Raw genomic sequence first — 27,758 nt, forward strand, 5'->3', positions numbered from 1 at the left:
CTTTCTTTCCCTTTAGAGAAAACTGAAATCACTCAACTGCTTAGACATAATGTGTGCAGTAAATAGTATCTTAAAACTTCAGTTAGCGAGACGAAACCACATGAAAGCATATCGAGCTAATATGATTCGCGGTCACTTAAGGGTTTTTATTTTCCTCTACAAGTTAACAACTCTCTCCTGTAACTTGCAGCCTGTCTCCAAGGCAGGTCAATCTCATTTTCCTCTAGGAATTCAAATAGAGGAGAGCATCCGTCTGCTGTCGGCTTCTCCTTTTGTCCACTGCTGTTCAACAATAGGATCATTGAGTCACCGAGAGGTTAACGAAGCACTTTTTTTTTTTTTTGTCACTGGTCCAGTCTCTTTGTATAGTTATGTCGAACAGTAGACTGAACAGAAATAATGGGGAAAATCTTGTTGGTGGAATCACTGGGGTTGTTATTTTGCAATACCGGGGCAAAGACCTGCTTAAGCTTCAGGCTTCTAGCTGTTTACGGGGTGGCTGGTTACAAATCCTGCAAGAACATTAAATATTAGTTTCTTTGCATCTTTTGCACTTAACAGCGTTGGAGCTAGGGAGATAGGAGTGATCACGGTTGGTTCAGCAATAGCTTCCCATTTAGTATTTAGAATGGTTTTGTTATGAGTCTTTTGGGGTTTGGCATTAGGAAAAGGGTGAATTGTAGCCCTTAATTATGAAGTGCGGGAACAATTGCAGCCGGACAGACAGGCAGCGGTCCAGCTCCTCTCTTACTGAGCGAGCAATGCTTTTGTGCTGTGCCATCCCACCGCACAAATGACCATAGCGAGCTGTTGCTAGATTGATTGGATTTGATCTCTTTTTAGGAAGCGGTTTGAAAGCTCTCATTTTGGGTTTATCACAGTAGTCTCTCAGGCTTCTGCCTTGTTGCTCTGAGCAAATCTGTTACCGTGTTTGCCCCAAAGAGCTTCCTGCGGGGGGAGCGCGGGATTAAAAACCAGCTATTAAATCCAGTTGTACTGGGACATCGGTGGCTTGGCTTGTGTAGGTGCTGTGGCAAAATAATCGCAAGGAAGGCTTTGAAGGCACAGTGTTTTGCTGGCAGCCCAGCCCCTTTGCATGTGCAAGGGATGGAGAGCTTTGAGGAGTTTGGGGGAATTAAGCTTGGGAAGGTGCGGGATGGGGTTGCAGTCTGCGGCACGTGGGTGAGCTGTGACTTGCCGGATGCCACCCGGGGCAGGGAGAGACCTCTCTTCCCCTATCTTATCAGCCTGTGGGTGAGGGCATCCCTTGCTCAGCAGAGCTGGGTGGCGGTGGGACTTACAGGAATGCCCGCTGGTGGCAGCGCTCCAAGAAACTCTCACCTTTTCCCTGCGGAGCACCTCTCCAGGCTGGGTTTCTCCTACAGTTTGAGTCAAAGTGCACCCGATATCATGAGACATCTGCTGTTCGCCCCAGCTGTGCCTCCTTTCCAGGGATGTCTTTAGGTGAAGACATTATCAGCCGACTTGCAAACCACGCTTGCACCACTCTGCGCTATGCTTCCAGCAGAGCTCCTGCTGGGAAATGGAAAATACAGAACTCCTCTGCAGAACGCAACTCCGCTTTTTCCCCCCGCCCCCTCCCGGGAGCTGCCAAGCCTCTGTGGCGTATGGCGGTGCCTTCTCCTGTTGGGAATGTTAAAAATACATGCTACAATTTTCCCTTTCCACGTACCAAAATATATTAATGTGCTGCTGCTTTGATTAGTCATTTCCTCTTCCTTTTGTTTCTTTCGCAATGGGGTAAAGGACTGCGGGTGCATACTTCAGTAAAATCTTGTATGGTTAAGAAGTCTGCTAAATAGATTCTCCAGGGTTAATACCTGTCTTTGTTGGCAGAAGACGACTTTGGTTCTCAATCCGTTAAATACATATTTAAAAAGAAGTCTGGATAAAGTCACTTTTATGGTATTCATACTAAGAATATCTTTGCCTGATTTATTTTTGTAGGGGAAGGAAATTCTGATATGAACAAGGTTAATAATCCTACCATGAATTTAATATATTCCTGCAGGAAAACTCAGGTGATGCATTGCTAGAGGAAAATTTCCAAATTCTCTCATTTATTTTGAGGCTTCTTGTCTTCGTCCTGTGCCATCACCTCTGCGTATGCATGCTCCCCCTGCTCCGAGTTCCTGCAAGACCTTGTTCAACTTGGGCGGAAACTTGGTGAAAGCACCAGCGTGACGCTGTTAGTCTGGACATGGCTCAGTTGTAGGATAGTTTTGGCAGTCTCTGCACCATCAGGGTGTGGAGGTACGAAGGTTAATAAATTCAGCTATACAGACCTGCTTAAACAATGCTCCGAGTGACTTGCTAACCCTTTAAAGCTGCATATTTTTTGCTTCTCCGTTGCTGCCGCTGCTTTGGCGAGAAATTTGGAGAAAAGCTTTAGCATCGGGCTCTCTGGAGATCCACAGAACGAGTGGTGGGTTTAAAACTTTCTTGTGTGTCTGGGGGAATTCAAGTGCGTAGGCTAAAATACCGTCTGACCTGCATGGTTAAGGGCAAAGTTGAGTAGAAATTTGGAGAACTGAGTGATAAATGAAGACCTACCTTTTTGTACGTACGTGCAAACTGCAGAAATACGTGCCCTAAACAAAATGCCATCCTCGTTAGCAATCTGTCGTGGTTTTCCTGCCGTTCTGGCGCTGAGGACATCTGCTTTGCCCTGGATTCAAAGCGAAGGACAGCTTGTGCCTGCCTGGGGAGGCAAGGCATGGGCAGCCTAAGGGAAAACGGGGTTGGTGGGGCTGCGCGAGGCTCGGCTCGCAGGGAGGTAATCACCTCCTCTGGGATGCATGGGCAGATAATACACTTGGGTCTTTTCCTTGACTATTTGCAGCTCTTGTATATAAAAACCTGGGTTGTTTTTTTAATGAGCGTTAGCCTCCCAGTACTCGGATGCCATTCATACTTTCACAGCAATCTGCAAAGGCAAAAAAAAAAAAAAGCAGCTGGACTGAAGGCCTTTTCCTCTTTTGTTTCTGTCTTCTCTTACTTTACATTTATTTTTTAAAATTTAAACAAGAATAAATAATACAGGCATGTATATTTAGTTATATTTACTGTATACACTGGGAAAAGGTTTCATTCCAGCTGTTTTCTCTTTGCAGATTGCTGTGAAAGTATGAGAGGAATTTGAATACTGAGAAGCTCCTGCTTGTACCTGCTTTACTCTATCCTTCCGTGCTTGCAGAGACTGAATTGAATGTAAAGAGATGAAAGGGCTCTAGTAGCCTCAGATTTCTTAAGAGGCGATCTTCAAACTTTTTGCTTGGAATTTGGGGCTCTGCCTCATTTGTGACTGGAGTGGGGTCAACTGTGTAATTGCTGTGAGTGCTGTAGAGCTTGCTCTAATCGAGTTAAGGTAATAGAGCATGGCCAGAGTAGTTGTAGAAGTCTCAGAATAAATATACTTATGCTAGTGCAACTTATTCCTGTGTCAGAAAAGGATTAAGGAGTGTTGGAGTAAGATAGCCCGATACCCTCACAGCTGAGATGCTTCACCTGCCTTGTTTTGGCAGAGCCAACTTTGGGAATGACGCTGCCTATGGTTACGTCAGCAGACGGAGTAGAGGATAAGATGTGTGACAAGCAGCTTCGTGACCCCAGCTGAAAGATGTGCAGATGGTCGTGCTGGTAATGCAAAAACCCTGTGCCCTAGGAAAGGGTGCCATGCTAGTTGAAAGAACCCTGGCAAAACCCCGAGCAAACCCAGCTGGGCTGTGCAGCGCTTGGCATGGGGGCTATCGTATCTGCCCCCCGTTTCGGGGGACGATAGCTGTGCTCTGAGGCTTTCTATGGATCCGAGGTGAAGATTATACTGTGAATATATATTTGTACAGTAGACCACAACAGATGTCAAAAGGCCTTTGTGGAGGTGCATAGTGGCTTTAAACTTGTGTAAATGGCTTTTGTGTGTGGTAAACCCCGAGCTGCTATGGATTGTCACGTCAACTTGGCTTGTACAAACCTCTGTTAACTTTCCAGACAGCTAATCGGAACAACAAAACAGGCATGGCCTGATTCCTCCCTCCTGTCCAGGTGCTGGGTACCAACGGATTTCAGGTGTGGTTGTGTGTTTGATGCTTTTGCCAGGCTGACCCAAGAGTCCTGGCTTAAATCCGTACCTGGTTCCCGCTGCTGGGCAGGTTCGTCTTGCAAGAGACCCTTTGATACTCCAAAAACTACACAACATGCAAAACTGCTGCTCAGACTGGTAATCTAAACTCAGTTTTGGCCGCTAATCTCCTAGCTTTGTCTCTTATTTTTAGTATGTAATCCTGCATTAATATAGCCTTGGCAAAAACCCAAGTTCTGGCATTGCCTGCAAAGCCAGAACTAACGAGTTAATCAATGTTGGGTTTATTGCAATGTGTTGTTATACCTTGAGCAGAGCTGCGAAAGCCATCCATTGCAATGCAGCTGGGCAGCGCTGTGGTGAGAACAGTGACGGTTGCTTTTAATCAAGTCTGTATGTTGAGACTACTAGAAATGTAAACTTAATTCTTTTCTAAAAGGTGGCTAAAAGGTGCAGCTGCCTTGCTGGCTGGGTTGGCTCTGTCTGGCAGCTTTGGAGGAAAAGTGAGACTTGACTGCTGCCGGGCTTGCAGAGGCAGCGCCTCTCTGAGCGGTTGTACCGACACCTTTCCTTGCCTTAACATCAGCAGAATTGTTCATACTGGTGCATTCGTATGGCTACTTGTGCAGCCTTTTTTGCTCTTGAACTATGTCTTCTGATGTAACGCACGCGATGGAAAGTAACCGATGTAAGGAGGGATCTTCTGGCTGTCCGGAGCCGCTGGGTGAGTGAGTGACCTTGGCTGCTATCGCTGCCCGCTTGGGATGCGAGCAAAACCGCAAGCTGAGAAAACCAGCGTCTGCATTCAGCCTTTAGTTTAGATTTTGCTGCTCTTTGGTCCTCTGTGAGAAAATGCAGCGCGTGTTTTTCTCCTTCATATTTTGAGAAGTGCCATTTCCCAGTTCCTCGCGTGCAGAAGTGAGGGTCGATTGAAGAGCAAATATTGGATCTGGTCTCTGCTTACAAGGAGAGCAGGGAAGGGGAAACGCTTGCCCAAAAGATGGTGAGCTTGTTGCTTGGATGTTTAAATGCCTCTCGAATAGTTCATGGTGGTATGGGCAGAGCATGTCTATACACGAGCGTGTGAAGGAAGGAGCCGGGGAAGCCTCAGGGACTCCCTGGAAATAGCGATGGGAAGACACAGGCTTGCTGAGTAATGCCCAGAGCCTTCTCGGGGCGCAGTCTTCTCCCGCTGGAAGAAGGAAACCTTTGATCCTTTACAGGCACTTTAAAAGAAGGTAGTATAAAGATAACTGTTATCTTCTGACTTTGGAGATAATAGATGTGTGCATTAGTGATTTTAGGGGAAACTTGCAGTTTCTGGAGTCCGTTGGGGCCAAGGACACTTTTCTCTGGCCCTGATGGGTACCAGTGTTTATCCCAAGTAACATGCACTCACAAATGCAAGAAATGTTTTGGTTTCCTAAGACTTTTCAGTCCTGAACAATATCAATGTCTTTGTGCTCATGCTCTGGTGAACCCCATCGGTTGCTGGTGGGAAGGGGTCGGTGCAGTTTTGGGGTATTCGGGCCAGTTGCTGGGCAGGAGGGCAGAGCATGGTTTTCCAGCCCGTTCCTTGTTCCATGCCAGCAACCGGTGTGCACGCTTTTATCCCTGGATAAATGCGAGGTTGCTCGTTCCACTTTCACTGATGCTAATTCCAACTCTGGGCTTTATCCTGCAGCCCAGGTGGTTCCAGGGCGTCAGCTGCCACGCGGTGAATCCCTGCCCTGCCGTAGCTTGTGTGAACTTGCCTGGACGGCCAGGCTGCGGTGGAAACCTCCCGCGCGCTCCCGGCAAACCCTTGCGGGAGGTACCTGGGTGCTCGCTGCTGTCGGCGCTTGGACAAGAGCAAGGTCATCTGCTGGAGAGTGGTGGCAATGTCATGTAGCCGTACTGCGCTCCCGGCTTGCTCTCCGCACCCCTGCTGCATTTTGTCAGGTGTTGGCTCTAAAGATGTATTAAAAAAACCTAAAAGTAAAGGCTTTTCTTGAAGCAAAGCTACTCTTTTCTGGAATTTAATAAATAGCGTGTCTGTGTTAACTAACATCAAGCAACTGAGAGCAGACAGAGCCCAACAGATGGTACAAACAGTGGCATGTTTGGAATGGAAAATATTTACCTAGAGGGTATTTGAAGCACTGAGATTGTGCTTCGCAAATGGCTTAATTGTATCAGCGTAATCAAGTGAAGAACGGGAAGATTTATTGACAAGTCTCATTCTCCTCTGGCTGTTAGCAGTTTGTAGGGGGTGTTGAGCACTGTTGAGCTTCACTTGAACAGGTCTCCTTCCCAGAGAAGAGTGACTTTAATATGTGAATGGCTCAGCCTGTAATTTCGAGGGTGTACAGCTTTCTTCTGTTGCTGCATAAATCATGCTGTCGGGGCAAGTATTTAAATGAAAGAAACGCAGAGCTTGAACTGCTGTTTATCATGCTTTCCCCCCCGCCCCGTCTTAGTTTGGAGAGGACTTCTGTAAACAGAGCATGGAAATACAGTGATAAAAGTAGAGTTTAAAAAGAATACAAAAAAGTAGGTTAAATTTTTGCCATCTGGGTTAAAACTGGCAGGGCCGTTTAGATTTACAGCTTTTCTAGGTGGTGGATGCTTCATGCACACCTCTGAGGTGCGCAAATTTAAGTGACCTATAAGAAGATTTTGTGTGACTTTGCTGGGAGCTCTGCCTTTTTCCTTACATAAGTGCCAGGTGAGATTTATGTGTAACATCTTATTTTCCTGTTTTAAAAGCAGTGTTGAGGTGTAGTTGGCTTCTCACCGGTGTTCACCGGGCAGTGTGTTTTTTGGGACTGGGTCACCCTTGCTCATCTGCTGAAGTTAGCCAGGTGTTAATGAACTCGGAGCAAGTTTGGACTGGAATCCCTGCCTGCTCTGACAGCTCGGCTTTCACTCTCTGCCTCTTAGTGTCACATCGCAGAAGCTCTGCTGTCTTCATATCTCGTCTTGGGGCGTGAAGAACACGTCTTGTTTTTTTTAGTGGCATAGGGCTGCTTAGAAACCCCAAACTAAACCAACCTAAGTTCTTACTCTGCAGTTTTTTCTTACACTGTAGCAATGCTGATGTTAAATGAACTGCCTTTAGGTTTTTCTGACAGTCCTCCTTCCAGAGCTTGAGCCCAGCAGTGCTTTAATTAATGCTCATGAACAAAGTCACAGAGAGCTGGTGGCTCCCGCTGTGTGGATGAGGAATAGGCATGGAGTGGCTAAACATCTTCTTTCATTATTATATTTTACCTGGGGCAGATCTGGGTTCAGTTGCCCTATTCTAGCCCAAGTTGCTGGGCATCCTCTCCCGAAGAGCTCGGGGGGAGGATGAGTTTGGGAGTGAAGCTGTTTTCAAGAGAATCCTCTTTGCAGCTGGCTGATACAGAGCGTGTTGCTAACTGTGTGCAGATTAAGGAAGAAATACTGTTATCTATTTGAAGAATTTATTGAATACAGATACTCCTCTGAGAGTTCTTGCTGTGTTCCTGGTGACTGTTGAATGTGAGGGCTTTCTTCTAGTCCGCTAAGCAGCTTGAGAAAATCCCAGGCAAAATACCCCAATTAAAGGACCTGTTGCCTTAACTAAATCATATATGGTATCTCTTAAACTGCTTAGTATTAAAAAAAACAAAAAAACAAAAATCACCTTGGTACCTATATTTCCCCCCCCCCCTTCATGTTAGTTTTTCAGAGGCACAAATCCCTGGAGATTATGTGCGTCTTGGGACCCAAGCATTTATAGAAGCCGTGCTTATAACATGCTGGGGCTAAGCTACCAGAGACTCATTAGCCAGATGGAGCTATAATTTATTTCTGTCTTCCCAAGTAAGCTAATCCCCTGGACCTAAACTGAATGAATATCCCGTGAAATGTGGTATCCGTGCAGGGTGGAACTTGAGATTTAAATGCAAAAAGCAAAGGGGGTGTTAGAAAACCCAGGGCAGTGTTAACTAGCAGAGGAAGTCAGGTGCAAGCAATAATACTGCACTGGAGTTCAGAAATAGTTATTTTCTGTGGCACGGGCTCTGTTTAGGGGAACAAAAGTGCAATTCTTTTGTTAAACGCAGGATGGGAACAGTAACCGAGTCTGTGCGCGGGCTGGGACAGATGCGGTTTGTTCCCCTTTTTCAGAATGACTAAAGGGATGTTGTGAGTTCTTGAATTTACGAACGAGACGGGAGCGTGTCTGCAAGTGGGGAGCCTGGCACGGGCGCTGGGCAGCCGGGCTCGAAGAAACGTGCCCGATAAATATCAGGTTAAATATCGAATACGGATGAAAGGTGAGTATTTAACCAAATACCTTGACATTTAAAAGTAGCTGAAGTCGCTGTGCCTCTTGTTGGCAGTAGCGAGGGGGTGAGTACGTGCGATTCCTGCCGGGTGTGCCTTGCCTGGGGATTGCAGCTTTGAGTGGGTAGAGAGCTGATGCAGCCGCCCCGGAAAGGTGTCCGAGGGAGGGGTGCAAGTGATAAAAGTTCCCTTGCAGCCCTTCTAGGGAGGGAGAGGTAATATTTTTGTGAGGGTGTCTCATGTTTCCATAGGTAGCAGGAACGGGAGGAATGGTAAAACTAAATCCTGAGGAGGAGTTAAGCTGGTATGTGAAGGTGTTTTAACATAGCATTCACTTGTTTCTGGCTTAATAAAAGGAGCTTCTTTGTCCTGTTTTTGTATGGCATAGGATTTTTTCCTTATAAATTGCTTCTGTTTTTTCTTTGTCAATGTAATACAGAAATATAAATGGGAATGGAGAAACTTTTTCAGTAATTTTAGATTGTTGGAGGACAACTGGAAACTGTGTGAGTCAAATACCCCAAGGCAAGGATGCCACTTCATAAAGATGTCTTGACAAGGGGTGGATGGTGAAGGATGTCATCTTGTCATTCTGCAAGCAAGCCAGCAGCAATGATAGCCTTCTTCTAGAAGTGATTTTTAAATGCCTTTGCTCATGCTGGGCTGAGATGGGAAATCAGTGTATTACTATCAGAGCAGAGCTCTTGTTTGCCATTCCTGGGTGCGCTTAATCAATTCTAGTTACATCCTGAGGCTTTTACTTGTACTTATATTTCTTTTTTTTTTTTTTTTGAACCCTGCTTCCATGCGAAAGGCTCCATTTGTGTACGTGAAATTCCCCACTGGACTTAAGAGATGAAATCTGCGTGCCTCTGATGGCCAGTGTTTGGGGTGGAAGCATTCATTTGGCTCACGCTCCGCTTCGCCCCGATGAGCGAGAGGAGAACAGGAGCAGCAACTGAGTCTGTGGAGGCTCTGAAACTCATCATTGCAACGCTGTGCTGTGGATTCGGCGTAGGGTGCAAATGATCCCATTGCACAAGTGGAGTTAAGGGAGGGAAGAAGCAGGGTGGTGGACGGAGGCTCGGCAGAGCTCGTGGTGCTCAGCCAGCTCTGAGATCAGACCTCATCTTATCCAGTACGTATTCTCCACTCGGACTAGCTGTTATAACTATGTATTTATGGCTCCTCTTGAAAGCAGCTGAAGCTTTTAAATGTCTCTAGCCTCTCTGGTCTCAAAGCAGCAATCACTTTCTGCTTATACATGGTCCTGCCTTGACCATCATGCCTCCTGACACTTGATGTCTTGAGCCTTTACAACGTGTGTTTTGCCAAGCGCGTGATTTGACCCGAGCATCTGGTGTCGGGTGCTGGGAAACGTGTAGGGAGGGCTGCAGGGTGCGATCATCCCGGCTCAGCTGAAGCAATCGGATGAATTTATGGCAGCTGCATGCTTGTCTATGGCCAAGGCAGAGGTGGGCTGTTCTGGGCTCTTTGTGGTTAGGTATTGTAATTGTTGCAGTAATGTATTGTAATGATCAACTTAATTACACTTGTGAAAAATCTGCTTAATTACATATTTACCTTGGGGATTAGCTTCTCCCGTAAGCATTCGATATTGACTTTGGCTGAGGCAAATTTTCAAGATCTGTTTCCTTCAAGAGATGACTAATGCTAGATCACTTAGTGCAGGAAGCTGGTTTTATCAAGTAGCTGTAACTAATAATTTTGAAAGCGCCAGCTTAGTTTCGAGCATCTGCTTTTTCTTCCCAAAAGACAAACTTTTCCTCCCATCCGTCTGAGCCCTTCTGAAACTTTCTGTTGGATGTAATTCTAGACCCAAGCCTTCTCAGTGAGCTGTGCGCACTTGGAAAATAAATATATACTGGGAGGAGACTTAACATTAAGACAACTGATGAATAATTAGTGTACTGAAATGTTAGTCTTTTATTTGGGTAACTTAATAGCCAAATTAGAGTTCCCACTCCTTGCTTTCTGTGCTGCTTAATGCCCTGTACAAATATATTATCACAGTAACTCCTCTCTGTCCAGAAACTATTAGATACAACAACTCTTCCCTCTTGAGCTAGAGCCAGGCTCCAGACCAAGCTCTCGCCAATGTGACATGATGGCATGGCCAGGAGTTGAGGTAAAAAAACCACCTGAAGTCTAATACTAGCAGGTTTCCTCTGTCTGCCCAGAAGCGAGGAGAGCCTGACCTCTCCCTGTGCCGTGCAACTTCTATATGGACTTTATTCCCTGTGCCCTCAGCGGGCACATCTATTTGCTTTTTCTTAAGCGGCAGTGGAAATGCTCCAAGCAATATTGCTTTAAGGTGTGGGGCAGTTTCCCCCCTACTCTTTCGGGGTTACCTTGCTTATGTCTAAGCCTGTGTGAAGCTCTCATCCTCAACTTGGTTGAGGAGAAGGGCAGGCTGATGTGTAGCAGTGCCCGGAGTCGCTAACAGTACAGGTTGTGTCCCCAAGTGTTGTTGGGGACCTTTGCTGTGTTGGGGGACGAGACAGTTGGGCAGTGGTTGCAGAGAAGGTGACAAAGATTATGGGAGACGCAACTTGGGTTAGGTCCCTTGCCTTTCATTCCCAAGGGAATGGGTCTCTCAAGGGACAGTTGAGTTGGAGTCATCTTTTCTTGTGTAGAGGAAAATGTAGTTGAACACATGCTTTCCGTGGTGGTTTTTAAACTGAGTGAGTGAATCGGGAATTGCACTTTCTTAATTAGTTTTGATTGTGTTTTTCAATGGTTAGTGCATTTTTTTTTCCACTTGGAACAAACAGTCTGGAGAGGATTTGAATTCTTCCTGCAAAAATCGAGGTCTCTTCATAGTGATGAGTTGTGAAATGGGAAAATTGGTCTTGTCTTAGCCCCAAAATTAGGTTTTGAGCTTCATCCCGACTTTTTTTTAACTCTGTGGTTCTTGCTTTAAAAAAAAGTAATGCTCTGAGCATAAATAGTGTTTTCAGCAAATTATGCTGGAGTCATCTGGTCTGCTAGTGCCCTGGAAGTTGTACACTGTTACACGCACAAAATAAGGAACAGATCTTCCTGTTTTCCTATAAATGTGTGGAATTTTCATGAGTTTAAAGATGGGTTTTAGACTTCAAAAAGCAGTTTTGAAAATACCTGATTCTTTATGGTTGGGCTCTCTCCCTTCTTCCCCTCATTCCACTTCTGAAGCTGACATAAATCTGGGAACAAAAGGAAGTTGAAATTTAACTCCCACTTGCCAAGATAAAAATCTTAATTCGTTATGTTTGATTTATGGCAAAAAAAAAAGTGTTGCTCTGCATGTACTAGTCCTTATTTTACAGCCTCTGAAAGTGCTGTCTCATGTATTCCTGAAATCAAAAGTTTTAACTTTATGAAATTCACTTGGGAAGGGAGAATGAGGAAGATGAAGAAAAGTAAGGAAAGAGGAGAACTGCTCTCTTCCAAGATCAGCAGTCTTGCAAACTGCAGTTCCTGCCTATCCAGGCTAATAACTTCGAAGCAAATGGTAAATGATTCCAGAAGTTGTCTCGTGATTGATACAGTTTGGTAATTTTATTAAAAGCTATTTTAAGGCTTCTCTAAAACCATGACAAAGCTTCTTTTATTATTATAATTGGTGGGGGAAGTAATATGAAGGAAAACCTGTTCACAACCTAATTTTTTTTCTTTTTTCCCCATAGGTTTTTTTAAATATAGCTAAGAAAAAGCACAATGGAGTTTTACGAGTCTACCTACTTTATCATCCTCATTCCTTCTGTGGTTATTACAGTCATCTTCCTCTTCTTTTGGCTTTTCATGAAAGAAACTTTATATGATGAAGTCCTTGCCAAACAGAAAAGGGACCTAAAGTTTCCACCTACCAAGACTGATAAAAAGAAAACGGAGAAGAAAAAGAACAAGAAGAAAGAAGCTCAGAATGGGAACATCCACGAGTCTGACTCTGAAAGTACACCTCGGGACTTTAAGCTCTCTGATGCCCTGAGTACAGATGAAGAGCATGTCGCTCCTGTTCCCTTGAGTGTGACTGAAGCATCTACCGGCGTTAGAGAACGGAAGAAGAAGGAGAAGAAGCATAAAGCTGTTCAAGATGACCATGTAACTAAGGAGTCGGAAGGATCCAAGTCTTCAGGCAAGAAAGTAGAACCAGTCCCTGTTACAAAACAGCCCACTCCACCATCTGAATCAGCAGCATCTAAGAAGAAGCCTGGGCAGAAGAAGCAGAAAAATGGAATGGGTATCTGATGTTGCATATGCTTCTTGCACAGAACGCCAAAACCGTGTTCTGCTTTTTGCAAGGCCACAGAGTGTCTCTCTCACAACTGTTCTGCCTGATCTCTACGGGGCAAAGCTCACTTCTAACCTTTTCCTTTTTACGAGCTATTGCTTTTTTCTCCCTGTTTTCATCTGGCAGCAATGCTTTGATTTTCCTCCTCCCATCCTTGCTTTCTTCTACTAAAGACTGTTGAGGGAAAGAGAGTAGCTCGCATCCCTGCTTTGCTCTATGGTTTGGCTACTTTGCTCTCAAGCTGTCAAAATTTTGACTACCTGAAAGAAGTCATTAGATGTTTGCTGTGTGCGTTCTGATGTCAGGCACTGAAAAAGCGGAGTCCTAAGAGTGGCTGCTCTGATAAAGAAGGGCATCTAGGGAAACCTCATAGCAGAATGTGCAAAACAAATCACTGTTTAAGTGCAGGCTTAATGTACAAAGAGGTGTTTGGTGGCTGATTCATGCAAAGAAGCACTTAAAGCTGCTTCCCACCTGCTACACCTCTATAATTGAATGGAACTGATGCTAAAAGAAAGCTGGTCCAGCCATTGTAACTGAAACATCCACCCTAAACAGACCGAAAACTGTAGTCAGAATGGCCTTGTGACTGTCTTGACCGTATCCCCAGCAGAAGTTGACATGTGTCAGTGTGGTTGTCTGACTATGAATAGATAAAAAAAGAATAAAAATACCCAGTTTCAGAAATAAGTGAAACCCAAGGTATTTGCAGATCACCCTTTTGAAATTCAGTCATAAAGGGTTTGCTACAGGGAGTGAGGAAAAAGAACGACATTGCTGCTTGATGTGGTGGATTTTTTCTTTTTCCGAAAAAAGGGAGAAAAAAGACCCACCCACTACCAACAAAAAAAGTATTAAATCTTGCTTGTGGGTGTTCTCCGAAAATCTCTGTGGCGTGGTTAAAATGTGGTCTGCAAGCACTGTTCTGAGGGCAGCCACAACTAACTCTTATCCTTGATTACAGGAGCTAACACCATAACCCTGTATTGTGTGTGTCAGCTCCAACAAGAATATGACATAGCACAGGCTGTCCAAAAAGATAAAAAATTTCTCACTAGAAACAACTTTTTAAAAGAACAGTTCCCTAATGTGAAACACTTATTTTCTGCTTCTCACAGTCCCAGTAGCTATTGGGGGTGTGTGTGAAATACCCAAGTGGGTTCATGGGGTGGGAATAAAATACTTCCTGCAAGCGAGGAACTAATACGGGTAACACGTGCTGTCTGCTCTGTCGCAGTAAAACCTGGATTGGATTTGTTAAACTGTTACTTGCATTGCTGTATGTTCTGCTTGCAGATAAGATTTCTCTCTGTCAAAACGCTAGGTGCTGTGGCTCTTGACTCTGCTAAACCTTTCTATTGCTTTGGGGTCTCGTCTGATACGGGAAGTGTATCTGTTTGTGAGTGCATGTGTGTACATATATATACGGATAACTTTGTGTTCTGATGTAAAATACATGAGTCTCTTTTTTCTGGGAGTGGACTTCGGTGGTTATTACAGATTTACTGATTTAAAAGTAATGATGAGAATATACAGAAGAGCGTATTGTCCTAATTGTCTGTTACAGATGATCAAGATACTAAGACTGATTCTGTTGTATCTCCTGCCAAAAAGCAAGACCCAGTACTGCTCCACCAGGAGATAAAGCAAGAAAATGTATCGGGAAAGAAGAAGGTCTCTGCAAAGAAGCAGAAAGCTGATAATGGTGAGAATACAGGCTGTGACTTAGTTCAGATAAACCTGACTGTTAAACCTTTTTTGCCATCCATACTTTAGTTTCTCTTCCTTTGGAAAAGAAACTGGTAGAAGAATAACTCTCAATTCAAAAAAGCAGGAATTCCAGGTAGGAAAGATTGTTCAGCCTGAGATACTGTTTAACTTTATGAACATCTAATACTACTGAACATGGGATGATGCTGTGAACCTTTCTGAGCTCTTTTGGATCCAAACATCCATGCTTGAATTGAGGAATAATGTGTTGACTTAAAGTATAAGCTGAGCAGGCGCTAAGTTGCTCTGAGGAAGGCATGTCTGGAACTGCTGCGGTCATCTGCCGCAAACAAGACTCCAGTTTTTTTAGCCGGTTGCTTTGACCACGTTCCTCTCGTATTGTCCTTTTGTTAGCTAGCTGTTGCTCCAACATAAAATGTTCATCTTTGCTGTCAAGGCCTTTACTGTTTGTCATCCCTCATTCTCTGCCAAGATGCTCTTTCTTGTCTCCTCTTGGCTCAGTCTGCCTCTGTTTGGTTGGGGTTTTTTTTAGTTTGTTTTTGGTGTGCTGGTGGTTTTTTTTTTTTACAATGAGTCCCATTGTGCCTGTTGCTTTTGGGAAGAGCATGACCATGAAGTGCTGCGAGGCCACCTTGTTAACTTCTCAAAACTCTTCTTTACTGGGACAGCTGTGAAGAAGTTGGTGGCTGGTGGACTGCTCTGGAGTGGACAATGTTCATCACTGTTTCCTTTATATTTTGGTCAGGTCATTAGGGTCCAGATCAGTTGTGGGCCCTGGTCATACCAGGGTGGGGTTCCAAGTAGTGTAGGGTTCCTGTATGTTACAACAACTGAAAAACTTTAAAATTACTCCTGGAAGAAACCTACTGATGGGGAACGTAGGATGTGATTGCCTTTTATTGGATGCTTTTGTGCTTTTCCTGATGCATCCATTGCCCTTTTTTGAGGGGCCATTTTATGGACCACAAACTTGTCTGTATGTGGCAAATAAGTGTCAGTACCAGCTCAGCCAGCATTAGGGCTAAGCTGTCAGTGCTACACGGGAATAGCTCATGCATTATTTGAATGCAAGCTCTTTCCTTTTAAAGCCACCTCTCCAAAATAACAGAGGGAAAATTAGCTGTGGTGGGCATCTGGATTAGCCAAGACAGTACTATGGGGATTTCAGATGTTACTGACACTGCGGAATGTCTCATTGATATTAAATAGATTTTGAAAGGAGGGGAATAAAATGAGGAGGGGAAGTTAATAGAGGAGGGGAAAAGGTGAGGGTGGTAACTGGATTAGATGGGGGATATTTCTGCTAGAGGAGAGCTCTCCTCACTTCCGAGCTTGCACTGTACCTGCAGGTGTTTGCTGGCTGCTTAAGTGAAAGACTTTAGCAGGTGACAGAAAAGTCCATCTGGCCTATTCTGCTCCTTAACAGCAGCCAGAATACAAAAGTGTTTTATAACTGGCTCTGGCAGCCAGGAATGCGTATTCGTTTTGCACTGATGCCTGAAACCTTGCATCCCACCCAATTCCTCCTCTCTCTGGTCTGCCGCGTGGCATCTGTTGTCCATCAGCCTTTCCCGCTGTGGCATGGCTCTGCACGCAACGTCTTGCATACTTCAGGCAGCGTGGAGCAGCAGCTCAGGAACTGGGCAAACAGCAAATCCAGCTCTGTTGCTGGCCGTATCTGTTGTCTCTGGTCTGTTGCTCTTCCTCTCCCCTCCCCTGCATTTGTCTCGGCGGCGCAGGCTGAAAAGTGCTTTGGACAGAGGTTGATTCTCACCACGTTTGTACAGCGCTGTGTGAATGAAGACCCGAGGTCGGCCAGTACCTCTGGGTACCTCTTTGAATATTAATGATGCCTAAAGCCTGCTCTGACAGATGAGATCTTCATTAAGTGCAATTTAGTCTGCATGTGAAATAAGCTTGATTGCTATCCCTACCACATGTTCTGCCTAAATGCTTTAGTTCACAGGTGATGTAATCTGGGTGAAAATGTTGGCAGGAAAGTACCAGCTTTTAACAGAATAGGGACAAAAGACTTCGGTATCCTCGTGCATCAGGGATGCTGAATGATTTCATACGCAGCCACAGGAAAACCAGTCTCACTGATGCTATGTGCAACTTTCTCATTAAAGTGAAATGAAAGTCAAAATGTAAAGGTTCTTCTCTGCTACTTTTTAAAATGCTAAAAGGCAGCTTTGGAAGTAGAAATTTAATTGAAGCTATTAAATTACTATGCATTAGGGACCTTTATTTAATGAACTTACCTGAAGAGCTTTAATGAGTTAAGCTGTGAAGGATAATAGAAATAGGGAGTATAAGTAACTATTGAGTTTAGAGATGCTTTAATCCAACTCTCTAATATGTTATGCACCTTTTCTAAAAATGTTGATGTTAATTATTAAAAAGCTTTAACTCATCCTGTGGACTTTTGATTACAGTTCTGGTGGATGAACCTCTTATTCAAGCAACTACTTATATTCCTTTGATGGATAATTCTGATGCTGGCACTTCGGAAAAGCGAGAAGCGGTTGAAGTAGCAAAACAAAACGTGAATGAGGGGATCCAGAAGAGCAGTGGCAAGAAACTGAAGAATGAAACGGATAAAGGTACGAAACGGATAATGCAGTCTGTCTCTGGCATAGCCTGCTTGCAAACCTGAACAGGGAAAACATGCTGTGTATGTGGGGAGGGGGATCCTCTCTGATTTGCTAGGAAGAAGCGATTTGAGGAAAACATTTGTGGCTGTGGGACACTGTTTGTTCTTGTCTGTGCTTGTTTCTCCCCTGTCTTTGGCGCTGCTGAAAGGGCTTTGCGCCATCTGAATCCTTTTAACGCTGACTGTAGGCTTTTGTGTCCTCACAGTGAGTAAACGGGTGATCGCAGACCACACAGATGCATGCGAGCTAGTTTTACAGTAGATAGTTCAGGCATCGCTAACAGTGATGGACTCTAAACCAAGAGCTTTCAGCACAGGCTGTTGGCGTCTGTTTGAGACTGGGAGAGCAGCCTGTATGCTCTACGGTTGTTCAAGGAGCTAGCTGGGGCTGACCAGCCAGCGTGTTATCTCTGAGTGCGACACGGACTTACCTGAAGCAAATTGCCAGTGGACATAGTCTGGCAGTTTCCAGGAAGACTTTGAAATTTTCCTTTCAATGCAGTTGGAATTGGTTGGGACAGGGGACCTTCCTTTGTACCGTCCCACGGAGGCCTGGAGCGATTAATGAGCATTGTGTCCCACCCTGAAACTTTTTAAATAGGCCACTGACCTGCTCAAAGCATGCCAGACTTACTGAGCCATGAGGCGAGACCCTCAAATTTGTGGGCGGCCAGAGAGGAGAAGCCAAGTGACTGAGCAGGGAATCACCGCTCATGTTTGTGCAGAAGGCTGGCTCTCCCAACATTGTCTGCCTGGTCACTCACTGCACTCCTTGGAACCTCTCTTTTTAGACTTGTCTTCTAAAATGCTCACTTGAAAGCTTCCTGGCAGCTCTGTGTGGTATCTAGATTGGATTCCCACTAGCCTGCAGCTCCTCTTGTGCTTCTAGCTCAATGGCTGCATATTACTGCCCTGCAGCATCAAAGCCTCTCGCGTGCACCCATCCCTTCTTATATCCTTTGCAAGCTGTGATCTTCTATGTGAGCTCCTAATTCTCCTGTGTCAGCTGGGATTTGCCCTCCCAATATAGAAATCTTCCCCTATTCTAGTTGTAAGCTTCTTGGATGCAAGGGCAAGGTCTTCTGTCTTCAGGGAGTGCAGGGCTCAGGCTGGTCCAGGCCAAGCTTCATAGACTCCTGGTTAACCAGACTGTGGTCTCAGGATTTTGGCATATTCCTGGTAACAACATCACTGATGATGTCAATACAGCAATGATGTCATCTGAAGTCTGTGGCCAGGACTAAGTTGGATTTGGGACTAGGAGAGAGTGTGCTAGAATTTCTCAGCACTTGCCCACCTGCCTCCCTGGACTCTGTTATTCAGTGATTTGGTTTTATGCTCGGTAATTTCTCGTAGCGGCTTAGTATCACCAGCACTTCTTGTTCTTCATTAATTTTTCACATTTTAGAGAGGCTTGGGTTTCATGTTTGGTGTGGTTTCAGTGGCACATTTAGTACCTATGGTGGGAAACCTGGACCCTTCTCCATGGTCTGTGGGACATTTTCTGAACCAAGCATCACTTTTAAGCTTTTCCTTTTTTTTTTTTTTTCCACCCCCCTTCCAGTCCCTTGATGTACTTTTGTGCACTGGTGAATGTTTGACAGAGGTAATGGATGCCTCGGTCTTGTTCTTCCATTTACTTAAGTTAGGGGGCCACCTAATGACCTATGTACGTGCAGCCTGTTTTTATATGAATGATGTTTTTTGTTCCTGTAAGACCATTGATGAGTTGAATTGTGTTTTCTTGTTTGTGTCTTTTTAAACACTTACTGATTTATCTTCCTACTGCTGAACTCCTTCCGCAGCAGTTCATTTCCTAACTTAGACTGATGGAATATTATTCTTGTTTCCATATATTGTAATCAGAAATGTGCCAGTTCTTAAATTTGTTACCTTGTCATTTGCATATTGTTTGTGGAGCCAGGCTGTCCTTTAAATTGAGAGCTCAGTTTGAATTACTGTCATAATACACTAGAAAGGACTCTTCAAGTTTTCACATTAATGCTATTTTTTCCCCCAAAATCTGTGTTATGCTTTGTCTTCTTGCTAGCAACACTATAAATGTTACCAACTGTACAAACAAAGTGGTGGGATTTTTTTCCCAAAACTGTCAGCTGGCAGATTGTTATCAGATTTAAATCGGAGATATGTTGTTTTTGCTGAATGTTCGTGACCTTTTGCTTCTTGGCATTTCAGGCTGAAATTAAATACAATGTATAATGATACCCCATCACATGCTGTTTCGAGGCAAAATAAATAATTCTGTCTGGAGTCCAAAGTAAATATATCCTCCCTTCTGTGTTGCAGAGAATGCTGAAGTAAAATTTAAAGACTTTGTAATGGCCATGAAGAATATGATCTTCACTGAAGATGAGGCCCGTTGCATAGTGGAGGTGTTAAAGGAAAAATCCAGTGCAATTCATGATGTCTTGCAAAAGGTGAATGACTGTGGGTGGGGGGGAGAGAAGACTATTAAATAAGCAGACATTGAAAGAGGTGCTGTCAAATTAGCTATATCAATGTTCTGTTGTGATTTTTGCATTCTGTCTTTGGAAGACTTTTTCCAGCTGGTCTGTGCTTGCTTTGCATGCAGAAAGCAGTTGTCAGATGTCTGTGTGCTGCCATCTGCCATCCCATGGGCTGGCTAGACAGGCTGATGGCTTTTGACTGCTCATAAAGAGCAGGCATAACCATGGAGAATAAGGTATATAACGTAGGGCTGCTGCTGCAGCTGACGCATGTGTGTTGGCATGGGGCAAGGCTGTCTGGTGACTTTCAGGAGTGATTTTTCACAAATGTGTGAATAGGATAAACTAGAGTAGAAATTAAGAAAAAGCTGCTGTGGCTGTGCATTCAACCAGCTAATTCTGTGTTTTGCAAGTCTTTCCATCTTATAAGTCTATACATTCCAGTCTGCCAAGTTCTTTGGATATTTTCCATAGGATTGTAGGGCAATTCAGATTTGGAAGGGACCTCAGAGGGTCTGTAGTCCAACCTCCTACTCTGCGCAGGGCTTTATCCAGTCTGGCTTGAAACCTTCAGGGACTGAGACTGCACAGCCCCTCTGGGCTACCTCTGCCAGTGCTTGGCAGTTCTTTTTTAATTTTTGTATTAAGACAGAAGAGAGTGGTGACCACCAATGTCTTACAAATATCTACTCCTCCCTCCTATGACTCGTTATGATTGTCATTTTGTGCTTGTAACATCCTGTTTGTCACACTTCAAATCTTGCAATTCTGTATTCTTCTGCAGATACGGTAACAAAACAGAAATGCAGAACTGGGTATGTGTCAACTCAATTAACGCAATGTAGTGGCATACAACATAATGCCGGTTGGAAGGGAGGGACTTCAGGAGGTCATGCAGTCCAACTGCCTGCTCAAAACAGGGTCAACATTGAATTCGGTGCAAGTTGCTTAGGGATTTGTCCAGCTGCGTCTTGAAAACCTCCAAGGGCAAGGACTTCATGGTCTCTCTGGGCCCCTGTTTCAGTGCTTGTCTGAAAACTCTGTAGTGGTTCACTTGCAACGGTATCCCCTGTTTTATTCAGAACATCAGCCAGCTTGCTTGCTGTGTTTGTTGTTGGTGGGTTTTTTAAGGAATATTTTGTGTTAAAGATAAACCTCTAGGATCAAAATGGGTTTGTACACAACCAAAAAATGTAGGTTTCTGTAGATGGAAATGTCAATATTTTCCTATCTGTTGCTCATGCAAAACATTGACAATGTGTTTTGTGTATATATACAGCACAATACCATTAAAGAAGAACTTCCAAACAATTTAAGAGTGGGTTTAGGGGACTGACACTCCTCTCTGCGGCTTCATTTATCAGACTTCATTGAGTGAAGTCTGAGTGCAAATTTTAGAAGGTTTGCCCCTTAGCGCAGTTGTTTCATCTAGGACCAGTATAGAAGCGGCAGGACTGTGGGGATGGTTCCTCTAGTTCTGTTCCCTGTAGTATCTCTGAAACTTTGTGTGTCAGTGTGCCAGCAGGAATGTAATTATGTCAACTGGAGGCTCTCCTGTGAAGTGGAAGGAGAGGCCAGATCAGCGTTCCCTTTTTCCCTTTGTAGTGAGTTATTTCAAGAGATTAAGTTTGTAGCTGTAATGCAAGCTAGGTTATACCTGTTTTGAGCATGGGTTGGACCAGGTGATCTTGGAAGTATCTTCCAACCTCAATTATTGAATGATTCAGCATCTCTGCATCTTTTTCCTTTATTTCTCCTAATGGCAGTTCTTTGTTTTCCCCAGTGCCACTACAGCAGCTCTCTTCCAACAGGGAAGCACCTTAAGAGCCCATTTATTGTCTTAATTGGTTTCAGTGCATTTGAAAATGCGTTTCCTTGTCTAATGAAATTGGTGCTGCAGGATCCATTAGCAGCAGAATGGGGTACTGGTGGTGCCATGTACGCCACACAGACGGACGATTCGGGGGCAGGAGGGGGTGTTTCTTCCTCTCAAGTTTGCTCTGCTGCTTGCTGGTGTGCTTTGCAAGTACTTCTGGCGTGTATGATCATTTTAATGTACTTCTACTGCAGGCTAGCAAGGCTGAGTCGGCTGCAGCTGTACATCAGCTACAGGACAAAGAAAAAATGCTCGCTGCGATGAAGGAGGAGGCAGCCGTTGCAAAGGAGCAGTGCAAACAGCTTACCCAGGTAAATATAAAGGGTTCATGCATATAGGGAGCTGTGGGAGAGGAGCAGGGGCTTGTAGGACTAGCAGCCAACAAATGCTGGTTTACTGAGCTTAATATAAGTTGAAAGGTGGAATTTTTCTATTGGGAAAGCCTACCAAGACACTATGTTTGGTTTTATGATGCTATTAATGTATTTATGCAGAGTTATTTTCCAGTAGTTTTTCCAGAGAGTTCATTTACTGAGACTTTTAAGCTGAGACTATTTTTCTTTTCAAAAGGTTACTTTAAAAACACTTCCTTCATGAGTATAGTACAGTTTTATGGATGCAAATAATTAAACACCTTTTCTGCATCGCAGTTTTAATTTGGTATGTATTCTAGCATTCAAGACTAGTCAAGACTAGTTTATGAAACTTGACTTCTTTTTTTATGAAGGTTTCAGAGGAAAGCAGTTATGGTAGAACAAATAATTAGACAGATATGGAGTGAATTGGAGACTTTTAGGGGGAGGTTTCTTATGTTTTGGCTAGTTTGGAAGCCCACGGGTATCAGGCTCAGGAAGGTCACGTTGTGGGACAAACGTTGGGCATAGAGAGCTGGGTGGCTAAAGATGGGAGCAGAGTGGCCAGAGGACATGGGAGTTGGGAGCCTTGGCAGATGAGGAGGGAAGAAGGGAGTGGGTATTGTGTGAGCTCCTGGCAGGGCACAGATAGGTGTATATTTGTGGGTGGGATCGAGAGGTTTGGGATAGTCAATATGTAGCTGTAGGGAGAAAGGACTTGTGATGTCTTTGCAGGGCGGGGAGGGGGAAGGAAACTCTGGCTCAGGATTGCAGGATGAAAGGGGAGGTATCTGCTGCTGAAGAAGCAGAGGGAATGTATGAAGGAGCCTGGGTGTGGGGGAAGCTGATGTGGTTGGGGAAAAAAGCATCTGCAAAGTGGTGCTTGCAAAGACAAGGCAGGAGCTGCAGAGAAGTAGGAGTCATAGGGCGTTTTTGCCATCTGGATTGAGGGAGGGAAAGGAGAAGGGGAAATAAATAGGCATTCCTGAAAGCTGGGAGAAAATGGGTAAAAGCAAAGTTTCTGCAGTGCTAAAGTATCAGGATAAACAAGGGGAAAAGCTCAGCTTGACTGACAAAAATCTCTTATCTTCTAATTAACATGTTTCTCTGAAAACACTGCCAAAAGCTAGGAGGGACTTTAAGGTGCAGAGCTGTTCCTGCAGGGGTGTTGATAAAGATGATAACTGGAGAGGATAAATGAGAGCGAGAGGTGCCTGACCTCGGAGGTATTTGGCAAAACACAAGCTAGGTGAAAGTTAATCTTCCTGGGATCTCTGGCAGTGCCTCGACAGGGTAGCTGAGTTAGTGAGGACTGCAGATGGATGGTGGAATTGGTGGAGGGGTGGAAAGAAGCTGGAATATGTCCCGGTGCCCTTCTTTTTGTTGCATCTTAGCAGATGCAGATATAACATGGAGAAGGCTTTGTGTCAAGCTGTTTACACTGTATTTGCAGAAATGACTTAAAATGTCTGGTGTGACTCAAGTTCCTAAATACCTCCGTGAACATGGGCTTGGGAACTCAGGTCACTTCAGGGGGAACAGCCTCCTGAAGCTAGTAAGTTGGATCTATAAGAGAGAATAGCTTTTATTTAAATTGAAATGTGGAAAAAGCTATAATTACTCTGAAGAGATGGAGGGTATTCAGGCTAATAATTTAGAGCACTTAAATTGTGTGTCAAGGCTTCCTGGCACCGTAAGGAGCTGCGTGCTGTGCTGCGGAGCTAGAGACACCTGAAGCTTAGATGGTACAAATACCTCGTTCTGCGATGGGAGCTTGCTGAAAGCTGCACTTAATGTTTTTGCTTACTACAGCAAGTGCATTTATATTGTAGAGGAGCAGCTCTATGGATTTCTCAGGTGTCTGGGTTGAATTACTGGCTAATAAATGATTAATCTAAGTAGCAATGTGTATTTGCATTTGAAAGCTATAATATGGCATCATGCTGGTGGGATTCAGGTCTTCTCTGGCTGTTGCTGGGAACTAATAGCCCATCTCCTCTGGCAAAACTGTTGGCTTTGCAGCCTGCTACAAACCAATTATTTGCTCCAAAATGCTCTGTTTTGCCACAGTTCTCTACCTGTGTTCTTCCATTTTGCTAAACTTGGAATGAAAATTTAAGCTCTGCCCTGTGTGATATCCATGGTTTTAATTGTTAGGACTCTGTGTAATTTGGCCCAACTCGATAGAAATAAGACTTCAGCTCTTCTGAGACAACAGAAGATCAGTGTTTAAATTGGCAAACCTCTTTTTAATAAATGTGAAATTATGCTGATCCTAAATCCTCATAAAGGTGCTGGAAGGTTGGCCAGGTCTAACGCTGTAATTTCTCTGAGCGAAGATTGGTGCTGACTTTGGTTTGATGCACGCTTGCTGTATTTTTAGTTATCTTAAAACACTCACTATTAGACTCTAGAAAGGAGCAGTAGATGACTTCTTTCCCTTTTTTCTTTCACTCCCACCCAAGGAGCTGGTTGCAGAAAAGGAGAGAAACAGCTTGCTTACAGTGAAAATGCGAGAGCGCATCAACACGCTCGAAAAGGAGCACGGCACTTTTCAGAGTAAAATACATGTTAGCTACCAAGAATCTCAGCAAATGAAGATAAAGGTAAATGCTTTACCAAAACTGTTTGATGTTCATGCACAAGCAGATCAGTGCTGAGAAATTGTTGCTTTAGCCAGGGTGCAGCATTTGTTGTTTGCTCACACAGAAATTGGCTTCTCTAGTTACCCTGAGCCTCGAATGCAGTGTGCTGGTAGCTGGTGGTATAACACATCTGCATGAGGATGGGAAACTTTGTGGTGGTTTCCTGACTTAAAAGAAAGACAAGGTGTTCTCACAGGTGACTTTTGTAGTCTGTAAAAGAGCAGCGCTAGCTAGAAAGCCTGTATCTGATGTAGTCACTTTCCTTCGTGGTATTCTGCTGAAATGTTAGTCAATTAAAGTGTAAAATCTAATTGAAATTCTCAACTCAAGAGAGCCACTAATGCTGATGATCATTTACCAGCTGATAAATGTCATTTTTCAAACTATAGTACAGAGTGACAACATAATATTTGAGAAATACTGCCTGGGAGAGTGAAAATATTTGGAGGGCTAACACTTGCATTTTTTTTAAGAGCCTTGTTACTCTCTCCTGAAGTTGAATTATAACGGAGTGACTTCAGAAGAGTTTGTTTCATCAGATTAAAAAGTTTAAGTTTTTTCTAAGAAAAATGGCCCCTCTTATCTAAGCACCAACTTGACTGGTGCTTAGATTTCTGCATTCCAGTATTTTTTTTTTCCCTATGTCACAGCACCAAGCCCAGCATGTGAACTTCCCAGCTTTAATACTGTGTCTTCTGTCTCGGCACTTCGGAGAGCAGCATCTCTGCAGTTTTGGAGCAGAACTATGTTCTCCTGAGCAGAGACAAATTCCTTTGAACCTGTATAGACAAATGCGTAATGAGAGGGTCTCGCTGCTGGCTGGGGAGGGTGAAGGAGACCTGGACATGACTGGGTGGCTTTTGCAAACCCTGCTGTCGCAGGCAAATCTGGAGACAGGATGCGCAGAGGGACCTGTGCTCTGGTGGTTCTCCCCCTGCTGATGTGCTGCAGCATTGCACAGAAGCTGAAACTTCAATTGTCAAAGCTTCCACTTATATGCAGTTTGTGCCCCTGCTTCTGTTGGGATTTTGGATATCTGTTGGCCTTAAAAAAAAAAAAAAACAAACCCAAAAAAACCCCCCAACAAACATCCAAGGACCAGCTTGTTACATCTGTTGGCGCTCAGCTGGAGGTGGGTGCCCTACAAGGGACTGCTGTCTCCTGCTGTGGTTGTTACGCAAACATTTGTTTGGATTTTTTTATATACAAAATCCTCACTGGCGAGTCAGCCGTTTGATGAAACTGGGTCTTGGAAGTGGTGTCAGCTGTATCTACGAACTGGTGGGGAAGAAAGTATTATAGCTGTATGTGCTCAAGGATTTTCAAAGCAGGCTGTTGGGCTGAAAGACCAGCTATGCTGTCGTCTGCATCTGCAGAGTCCATTTTTTTTCCCTTTGAATCCTGTCGTTTGATTTTTGTTTGCACTATTCTGAAGCAGCCTTGGGTTATCAGGGCTTCTTTCTGCCTCAGTTTAGAACTGTGGTGAAAATGCAAACAAAGCATATTATGGCCTGAATAAAGGATCTATTTCATAATCTTGACTTCAGGATATTAGATGAGGACTAGCCTTTTGCAGTTTACATGCTAGAATCTGTGTATGGTTAGTTATTTTATACTTTTTCTGCTTTTTTTAAAGGCTTTATAAACTTCCACTGTTAATTCACAGGGCATTTATTTTATTTCCCTTTGGAAAAGTAATATATTGATATCCAGTTATTGACAAGTATCGAAAGTTATACAGCTGAGCAACTGGTACCCTAAGGAATGCTTGTGTAGTCTTTTAAACAAATAAAAAAAGGATGCCTTGATAAATAGGTTGTTACGCTGGTATAAAAGGAAAATGGTGCTTTTATTTGAGCAAGAGGGTCCGAGTTGCACAGTTTAGTTTAAGAGTGGGTATGTGAGGAAGGCTGTAAAGGTGCCCCTCTCCCAAAAAATCCACTTAGTTTTATTTACTTAAACTATTGTGATATCTACTGTTGCGAGTTGTTGTTTGGTTTTTTTATTGCTCCTTAGTTTAATCTTTTTTGGAATTGATCTTTCTTTCCCCATCAGTTCCAGCAACTCCGTGAGCAGATGGAGGCAGAAATAAGCCACCTGAAGCAGGAAAATGGTATCCTGAGAGATGCTGTCAGTACTTCTACCAATCAAATGGAGAGCAAGTATGTCAGCAGCTACTCGGAGCTCTGTGTGTTTTTTAAGCCTTCCCTGAAGAGTTGTTCTGGCTTTTGCTCCTTTTGTTTCCATCTCCTTGGCTGTCTCTGAATTTGTGGTTAAACTAGGAACACAGTTATTCTGGGCTGGGGAGGTAGCTATTTGCATTTGCATTGAGCCAAGGCTTTCAAAACAGATTACTGTCTCTTTATCAATTTGAAGCTTGAGCTTTTAGAGAATGGGTGCTGAGGCTTTAATGGAAAGAAGTGCAGAAGTGCTCAGCCACATGCCCTGCCAAAAACACCAACTGTATCCTTTCCCCTGGAGCTTTAGGAGAGGTGCTGATGCTGGCCTCTTGGGAGAACAGCAGCTCTAAACTTAGTCTTGCAATAAGAAAAAAAAAAAAAAAAAATCAACACCCTGCTGTTAATGATACCACTGGGGTGGCACTTGGATGTATCTGCTGGTGTTGCAAATGTTTGGAGAAACAAAAAGGCGTCTCAAGGTTTTGTCTTTTGTGAGTTATGACTTAGGCTGCCCCTGAGCTGGCAGAGAGGATTGTATATATTGCGGTAAAAGCTGAGTGCCCTGGTAAGGTGCGTAGTCAGATGGGTGAATTGCTGCCAGTGGGCTTCTGCCTATAGAAAGCAAAACCAACACTTTATATGCTCTCAGATACTTGTTACTGTTGGAGACTAGAATGTCAAAACCACTATCAGGGCTTGGAAAGGGCTCCGTATCTTCCTTTTCTGGCTGTGCTGTTATTGCAGAAACGCTGCTTCTATACGGACCCTTCTGTCAACAGCTTCTGCGCTGCCGAGCACAGCTCAGCAGAGGTGCGTTCCGCTCCCTGCGCGTGTCCTCCTGGGGCAGGCTGAGCGCTTGGAGAAGGGTACTCATACCCTGATTTTAGGTGTCCTGTTTGTAGAAATGAAGCAACATCATCTCTTAGACAGTTATCTCAAAATCCTTAATTCAGGCAAACTTAAGATAAAAATAAAATGCTTTTATTTGCTTAGACAAAGGGGAGCCTTTTAAAATTCTTCCCTTGGGCTGTACAAATGCATCTCTGCCTCAGTGAGAGAGTGTATCAGATACCTTTCTAAGTTAATAGATAAGTGAAGGCCAGGAGGCAACGTACAGTCCGAAGGGATGCATGCAGTTAGTAGTCCAGGAGGAATATTCTTGA

At 44.0% G+C, this 27,758-nt stretch overlaps 1 protein-coding gene across 5 annotated transcripts in view; it reads left to right on the forward strand.

Moving 5' to 3' along the window:
• Positions 1–12,115: 12,115 nt before the first annotated feature.
• KTN1 (kinectin 1) overlaps positions 12,116–27,758 on the forward strand; it is a 54,210-nt gene continuing 38,567 nt past the window's right edge. For all 5 annotated transcript variants that reach the window (XM_059819999.1, XM_009813511.2, XM_059819996.1 and 2 more), the window contains exons 1-7: positions 12,116–12,638; positions 14,257–14,394; positions 16,856–17,023; positions 19,381–19,511; positions 21,612–21,728; positions 24,236–24,376; positions 26,471–26,577. In XM_059819999.1, the coding sequence (XP_059675982.1) occupies positions 12,116–12,638; positions 14,257–14,394; positions 16,856–17,023; positions 19,381–19,511; positions 21,612–21,728; positions 24,236–24,376; positions 26,471–26,577 (1,325 nt within the window). The remainder of the gene's footprint in view (positions 12,639–14,256; positions 14,395–16,855; positions 17,024–19,380; positions 19,512–21,611; positions 21,729–24,235; positions 24,377–26,470; positions 26,578–27,758) is intronic.

The sequence above is a fragment of the Gavia stellata genome, chromosome 7 (genome assembly GCF_030936135.1).
Source record: "Gavia stellata isolate bGavSte3 chromosome 7, bGavSte3.hap2, whole genome shotgun sequence".
Lineage (NCBI taxonomy): Eukaryota > Metazoa > Chordata > Aves > Gaviiformes > Gaviidae > Gavia > Gavia stellata.